We start from the raw sequence: 8557 nt of genomic DNA, 5'->3' as shown, positions 1-8557 counted from the left end.
CCAAAGGTCTGAGACAACACTGAAAATCAGGGATTCAAAATGTTATTTAAACCTGGAAATAACAAAGCTATACGATTTATATCTTTGCTTCTAAATAATGTAAACAAGGAAACTTCATGACCAATTAAAATGTATTTAAATTACAATATCATTTATATTAATTATTCAGTTGTATGTAATTAGTCCTTTAAATGATGTGAATCTCACAATTTATATTAATGTAATGTAGTATATTGCATTCAAAATAAAATCCACTAAAACACATGGAACGGCTGATTCAACACCAGTTCACAGAAACTACAAGACCCAGAAGCCCTCTCAGAGCTAGGTTGTGTGTGTGTATGTATGTGTGTGTGTGTGTGCGTGAGTGATTGAGTGCGTGTGTGCGCGCGCGCTTGTGTTGTCTGCCGCCTCGCCTGACGTCACCGCTGGAACTGCCCTGTCACGCGCTGTTAGTAAAAGTTGGGATAGCAGCTCGAGACGGAGAGCAGCAGCGAAATTACGGACGAACTCGATCAACGCTCGCGCTGACGCACAAGCCTCACCCCCTCCACCCCGCGGGCAAAAAGTTCAAGCCGCTGCGAGATCGCTGAAGCTCCGCAGAAGGTCGAGCAATTTGGATTATTCTTTGGGAGAAGCAATAATATTTCTGCCCGGGCTTAGAGAAGTACAGCGCGTAGGAAAAGTTTAAAAGTTTTGCCTTTATTAGTAGTCAATGTAGTGAGTTTATTAAAGAGTCGGCGTACTTAGACGGGTGAGCCCGAGCTGTCAAACCCGATGACTACTGCAAACTGCCCCGGGAATGAAGAGCTGGACTTCAGATTGATCTTCGGGGAAGACGGGCAGCAGCCGCCGCTAGGCCCCGCAGGTCAGTGCCTCTACCTCGGGATACTCTCACACACTGCCTCTGTGTAGTAGATTAACTCATGAATCATGCATCGAAAAAGCGAGGAGGTCGATAGCAATGCAAAACACGGCATAAAAAGCAGCAGCGCCGCGCCGTTAAAACGACAACACGCACCGGCTTTTCGCCAGCAGCTGCAGTTTTGTTTAGTTTCTTGTGCGGTTGTAAATTCAGCCAATGAAAATGAGAAGCGGTAAGTTTAGACGCTGAGTGAACTAATATATAGGACCTGGACACTTTGCTGAAGACTTTAAGCAGGTCACGGCGGCTCAAAACCTTTTTAGCTGCCAGTGTTTTTGGACAACATAGACGCGTTTAAGTGGTTTGAGACAGAGCCACCATGAATCTGACAGCTGCTGCACAGTGAAATGCTATAAAATTTTCTGTTATCACTCGCCCCTGCCTTCAGCTAGAGCACATGGAAAAAGTTTCAACCTTTAAGTTTCCACTAATACTGAACTTACACTGTTTCATTTCTCCATTTTTCTCTTATTTACATTTACATAGTAGCTAGTTTTGTCACCGAGTTTGCAGGTGATACGATTTTTTTTAAATGCACGAATATATAAATGAGTCATTATCACAGTTTAGAGAGAGGTGTGTCTGTTTTTCCTTTTCTAAACAGGGTTACTGTTACTGTAGAGTAAAACTGTGATAATTAAAATGCTTTTATCAAACAGAGTTGTTAAAATCTCAGTAAGTGTTTCCACTTCATGTGTAAATAAATGTAAATTATACCTGCATTTATAATGATTTTTCTAAATCTTTTCATGTTGAAGCCCTTAGTATTTTGTAAAAAATGTGTCATGTCAGATGTATAATCAGCAGTGCAGATTGTTTCCAGTTTGCGACCACCATACATGGCCTATGTGTTTGTGTAATTGCCTAATGAAAAAACGTGTGTGAGAAGTAGCAACCCTATCAGCCCCTGTCAGTGTGCTCGAGTGTGTCGTGAAGGAAAGAGATTTGGGTATAGTGAAAGCAGAATGCCTGTGTGTGGGTGGACCCCAGTGTGTTTTTGTTTAAGTTTTGCATGTTTTTTTTTTTTTTAAGTATTGCATGATCAGTAAATTGCATATGGAGATTGCATATATTGCCTAGGCAAACGAGGACTGAGCATTTTGTGTCATATTTTAAAAGAATGACCACCATGTTTTGTATATTATGTAAAATACGGTACCACTGTGTTTTAAGCAGTAACCTCTTTGTACAAGTGATTTTCGGTCTATTGCACTATAATTTTGTACGTGTGTAAGATTTGTACACTCATATGCAGGTGTTATGAGATAATTATGAATTGCAATTGGTAGTGTATGCATGGGTTTGTTTGTTTTTTAGCTACCGTATGTAGTCCAGTTTTATTCTTATGAAGTGTATTGAGAATTCAATACTCTACACTTCAGACTCGTGTTGTTTAATATAGGAGCAGATAATAACTTACATTTGTATCCTGCCTCATTGTTTTACATTATTAACAGCAATTGACTAGAGAAAATATAATAGCTAAATTTTAGAAATTCTTTGTCAATATGTTAGGAAAGTTTCATATCCTAATTAAAAAGACTTATTTATAAAGGTCAATAGAAATGAGTTTTTAGTTGTTGAACAGGTTTTATCCTAAGTGATGTATTGTAGGTGTATATTAGGTGCTCATGTATGTCAAGAAGTCATCAGGATTTTAATGCAGCTAAAGGGCTGGGCTGTTGTTACTATACACACTTATTAGTGTTTTCTGTGCCTCTGGCTGTTGTTAGAAACAGATAACTAATACGTTTTTTTCTTGTATTTGTTAATAAAGCTTAAATTAGATCAGGATTTTCTGTCAAAATATCATAAGATCCCATTTAATTTTGATGACTCAGTCTTTTAGTTTTGGCTGGTCTGGTTTGTTTTTATAAACTAATTTTAATTACCAAAAACATAACTTTCTGAAACTAAATGAGAACTTTCTCAGAACTCCAGGCATGACATTACAGCCACTGAAATGCTGACCAATGTAGGCATTCGCACCTTTACTGATTGAGATGGGGCAAGCTGTAATTCAGATGTTTATGCAGATTTGTTTTAAAAATATAAATATTAAAGGTTTATGACCTATATGCCCATTTTGTAGAGTAATTACGGTAATTCTTCCAAAATGCAGTTAGAGACAGAGGGGAAAAAGAAACTACAAACGGATGTAAAAATGAATAAAACAACAAAGATGAGAATACGGTTCGGAGTATACTTGATTTTAACGGGAGTGCTGACAAACAGGAGGTGCGTTTTAGTGCACATACACGGTCTCATTCTCACTTACTCATCACAGCGCTAGTCTGTAAGAAACCTGATTTGTTGTTGCTTATATTGCTGTTATTGCAATTATTACCCCATCAACACATTTGTCAGGCTCAACCATTCAACCCTGTTACTCAAGTTACTGTAAGAAAACTGATCATACTAAATATTCAGTAACGATAATCTAACCTTTAGTCCCAAACTAGTTTAATTTAGAAATTTAATTTAATTTAATTTAAAGTATGTTTTTTATTTTCTAATTGCACAGATTGTGTATTTAATTTTGATATTTATGTCTTATTGCTAAAACGTAATCTGACAAATCAGACAGTTTAGACAAACACAGTTCTCAAATTCAGAAATTGCAAAGAGTTGTGAACAAAGAGTTTGAGGTCCTGTTTTATACTCTGTCCTGATGTTTGAACTGCTGATTTGATTCAAAGTGAGTTTTTGATCGTGTATTTGTAAGTTGCTGTGTATTGAGGGTGTACAAAAATGGATGATAGTTCATGTTCTTGTTAGGCGTCAATGATGTCCATAATCACACTGAATAAAGCTATCGTTCTGTTAGTTCTCAATGGTTTTAGTCCAAAGTGAAATCACACAGGAGGACTGTCAGCTCGTTTGGTTAATCTGTGAATATTTGCATAGTGGCCATCGTCACCTTGAATGACCCACCTCAGATGAACTTGAGCACATGTGAGTCAACTTTCAATTTAACTTTTTTTCTGTAAAGAAACATAACAAAAGTAGAAATCATACAAGTTTTATTTAATATTTAATTCATATTTATTTAATTTAAATAAGTGTATTTTTTAAATTATTTGTTTATTAATAATTAAGTCCTTTATGGTTGTTTTTTTATCACTTTCCCCAGTTAAAAAAGAAAAAGTGAGAATAGATTAAGTTTCATTTTAACAAAAAAGAAAAGAAAAGGATGTTGACTAATTGCCAACTTTTTCCTGTCACAGCAAATACATTTCATATTACTGAATCCAAACTTCATCTATTGATGTGATTATCAGCCTATTGATTTATCTATTGATTATTGGTGAATCTCTGGTTGGAGTTTATAATAAAGTATCAGAACACAAACACCCATTTTTATGAACATTAACTGTTGCTAATTGTGTAATGCTTTCTCAAATTATTAATCTCAAATATGTAAATAAGCTCACAATACACAAAACTAGAATTTCATGCCCCTTGTTTGAAAGACAGTGGCCTCTTCCATTGTAGAGGTGGCAGTAGTAGGGGCAGAAGGTGCTCTCTCAGGGCTTGGTAAAGTCAGATAGTGTGGAGCTGTCTGGCGTCGTGCCCAGGCACAGCATGTGGTCTTCAGATGGCAGTGGAATTCAAGGGGAGGGGCACAAGACCCTCCTGCCTAGACAGAAACAGGAAAGAGGCTTTAGTCTTTCTCTTTCTCTTCACTTTTTCTGTCTCTTCATCTTTTCCGTCAGTAGTTGGCTTAAAATGCCATCTGGAAGTGTGGCGTTGTTGTTTTCATGGCAAACTTTTGTGTCCATCTTCCTACAGTCTTCAGGCTCTGAAAAACCAGGCCAACAGTGCACAAGCACCAGTCTGGAGGTAGTTTATGAGTGGGTGGCTAAATGTCTGTGAAAAAAAAGCAGGGCGTGCAATGTTTAGCGTCTGTGCTAGCATGCATCTGCTCATCTGGCTGGCTGTCTCGGTCGTGAGAAAGACTGAAATTACATCGCTCTCAGGGTGGGTTATTTTAAGCCACTGCAAAAGTGGCAGAGGGGAGACTGCAGGTTCGCTAGTCCCGTCAGAGGAGAACTCCCCCCTAGGCCAGCAAGTTCTACCGGACAAATCTCTGCACCTTTGAGCCCCGCACCGCCTCACGCTGTGTTTGCTGAGCAGCAGAGAAGTGTTCAAATGCTGTGCGCTACGTCCCCAGGTGAGGCCACAGACTCAGGTGTAGCCTTGACGCTTGTTGGTCAGGGGACAGGTAATAGGGGGTAGCTTAGCCCAGACAGCTTTATTTAGACCACAACAGCATAACTGCAAGCCGCTAGTGTGGTAGGATGTTACCAGGAAAGCTCTCATGACATTAAAACAGCTTTTTTGAGTGGAAAAAGTAAATAGTTGTTGCTGCTTTCTAAGGCAAGCATTACATACTTGGGTTTAGGGTTTTATTTCTAAACTTTTACTTAAGTATTAATCTTCAGTACATAACTCGTCCCACACCATTTGTGTTACAGACATGAGTGGTACCTCAAATTTTGCACCTTGTTGAGAAGAGGTGTGCCATTACTTTTCTATACCATTGGCCTGAATTTTGTCAAATGATAAAAAGACTTGGCAAATGTAATAAAGAGAAAATAAGCCTGTACACTTGTATCGAAGAAGGAGAGAACTCTGCCATATACAGGCTTATTCTGAGGGCCATTCACACCAAGGACGATAACTATAGTGTTAAGTATAACTATACAGTTTTAATCACTCTAATTCTGTAAGAATAAGGAAGTCCATACCACAAATATATCAATAGTGACACAAAGGAACAAAATCATTGGAATGACTTTTTAGAATGATCTTTTTTCCTCAGCTGACCAGCGATTTAAAAAAAAAAAGAAAAAAAAAAGCAAAACAACCAATCAGAATTCCCCCTACTTTAACAAGCTAGAGCAGGGGTAGGCAACGTCGGTCCTGGAGTGCCGATGTCCTGCAGAGTTTAGCTCCAACCCTGAAAAAAAACCTCACCTGCCTGTAGCCCTAGTAATTCTGAAGACCTTGATTAGCTTGTTCAGCTAAACTCTACATGACAGCGGCACTCCAGGACCGATGTTGCCTACCCCTGAGCTAGAGCATTTTAAAGCGGCATACAACATAACTGCTGCGCCCATTTAGAGAACGTTATTGTCCATTGGTGTGGGCGCTAATACAGTTATCGTGATAGTTATAGTTGTGCTTTTTGGTGTGAACAGGTCTTTAGCCTGTAAGAAACCACTTAATAACCACCCTAGCAACCACATAGCAACGCCCTGGCAACACATAACACTCTAACTTTGTGGTATTGAATATTCTGCAGAAAGGTTTGTTAAACTTTCAATAATGTGAATTTCATCTGCTCAAGCATACAGGGCTTTATTTGTATTAAGTTAATTTTTTTTTATATATATATATATATATATATATATATATATATATATATATATTTATATTTCATATGCGATTCTGCCCGGGGTTTGAATCAGACTAACAGTGCTGACTCATTTTTGCTTCTGCAGAACCGTGTTAACATGCAACATAAAAGTGTGAATGATCTGCTTGCGGGCAATCCATCGCAGAGAAACCATGGAGATATTATGGATATTGTAGCAAGTGTACATGGAAGTGTCTTAAGTCAGCAATAATAGTTGTTGTTTTTGTTTTTTTTCAAGAATGTTGGTGTGTGTGACAATATTTGTCAGCAGGTGAACTTCAACAGCCATGTAAACTCGACTCTGCTGGGTTAAATGTATAGTTAAGTTAATCCAAAAAAACCCCACAAAACAAGATATTTTGCAGAATGTTGGTAACCAAACGGTAATCAAAACCAAAGCATCAGAGTGAGTAAGTGCTGACAGAATTGACATTTTTGGGTAAACTATCAATTTAATGGCCCAGATTAAATTATGGTAGTGGCAGTTGGTAAAAAGATGTCTCAAGGCCTTACCGGTGACCAATAAGCATCTCATCTTCAGTTGATTATTTTGTCCGCAATCCAACAAATATAATCAAAAATCCTTTTCCTCTGTAAAAGCAAAGGCATGTATTACTAAGACTGCAGCAGACTACTGATCGTTGTCTGTGGTGGTTACATTCATGTGGTGCTGCTGTTCTTATTTTGGTGAGCTTCATGTTGATTTGCTGCCAGACGCGGTGTTGTAATACATGAGAGTGAATTAGTTTTAAATGCATTCAGAGCACTTGACACTAGGGCTGCACGATTCTTGCTAAAATGTGAATCACGATTTTTCTCCATGGGAATTGAGATCACGATTCTCTTACACGATTCTCATTTTTTCAACCAAAATGTATTGCACTCAAGTACAAAAAAAAAACACACAGGACATTTCAGTATAATAAAGTGCTGGAGTAACAAAAAATGGTCTCTTTTCTTTATTTTAGACCCCTTAATGTGAATAATTTTAAAGCTTTAAGTTGTTGAACACATGAGAACATTAACAATAATAAATAAAAATATTCACATTCACACAGGGCGTCGGCGTCAACGCCTCTCGTTTACTTTGAATGGAGAGACGTCAGGTGTTGCCGAACTGAATTGTGGGTCCCTCGCGTCGCGTACTTTTACTTAATTAATTTACTTGTTCTGTTGACCAAATTTCACATTCATTAGTGTAAATTTGCCAATAAAAACCCAATTTTATGGTTTTGTTAACTGAAATATGTATTTATATTGACAGTATCAGAGACTCTGTGAATAAGAAAGCTGTAAGAACTTTGAAAGTTTGTGAATTTTACAATTTATTTATTTGATTTTATATACACGTGTATATATGTATTTCTTTTTTTTTTTTTCTTTTTTTTTTTAAGTTTAATACTTTCCTCTCCCTGGCAACTGTTTTGTTTGTTGTAATTTGTCTTTCTATCTTTTTCTTTTCCTTTTTTTTATTATTTTGTTTCTTGATAACATGTATGTTATAGTTCTTCGAATAAAAGAAGGCAGAAGTTGAAAACTTTTCAAGCGCCAACGCAGGCGTCAGCCAATCAGATCACTTTATGCAAATACCCTAGCGCAGACGCTAGCCAATCCCGTTCATCCAGCACCAGAAAAGTATGTGATTGGCTGTTATTACTATGACGGCCCGTTGAAGCAGCGCTGCGCAGAATGATCACCGTATGACATCAAAGTACCGCAAGAGCGATTTGAATGCATAGGATCCGACTGCTTTCTTATCGCTCTCGCGGTACTTTGATGTCATACGGTGATCATTCTGCAAACGCGCCTATTGACTCCGTTTAGGTCTGCCGCCTTGTTACACGTCACGTGAGTGACAGCGGAACGTGGCCAATGAGGGAGAGGAGAAAAGTGATCGAGATTTATGATTGATTGGTGAATTAATAGTGTTTTGTTATTGTGTGAGTGTGACCAATAACGCGTGAATGCAGCATGATCTGAATGCAGGGAAATACACGGAAGTGAATCGCCGTCATTTAGAAATGAGATCGCATTTATGTATGAATGATTTTTTTTTTTTTTTGATTAATCGTGCAGCCCTACTTAACACTAATGGTCAGGGCAATCAACATTACAAGCTTGTGTCCCACAAGTTGTTTCTGGAGCTTTGTTTGGTGCCATTTAACTGTTAGCTTAGCTCCAGCAAGAGGACCATGTGTACCGGTGAATCG

The 8557-nt window shown here is 38.0% G+C and overlaps 1 protein-coding gene across 1 annotated transcript in view; it reads left to right on the top strand.

Moving 5' to 3' along the window:
* The first annotated feature begins 402 nt into the window (after window positions 1-402).
* LOC306877944 (nuclear factor of activated T-cells, cytoplasmic 3-like) overlaps window positions 403-8557 on the top strand; it is a 77488-nt gene continuing 69333 nt past the window's right edge. Inside the window, exon 1 of the mRNA XM_079430000.1 lies at window positions 403-868. Coding sequence (XP_079286126.1) covers window positions 778-868 — 91 coding nt within the window. The 5' untranslated portion in view covers window positions 403-777. The remainder of the gene's footprint in view (window positions 869-8557) is intronic.

The sequence above is a fragment of the Barbus barbus genome, assembly GCF_936440315.1.
Source record: "Barbus barbus genome assembly, chromosome: 2".
Classification (NCBI taxonomy): domain Eukaryota; kingdom Metazoa; phylum Chordata; class Actinopteri; order Cypriniformes; family Cyprinidae; genus Barbus; species Barbus barbus.
Note: the sequence above shows the minus strand (reverse complement) of the source record. Positions and strands in the feature narration are given on the sequence as shown.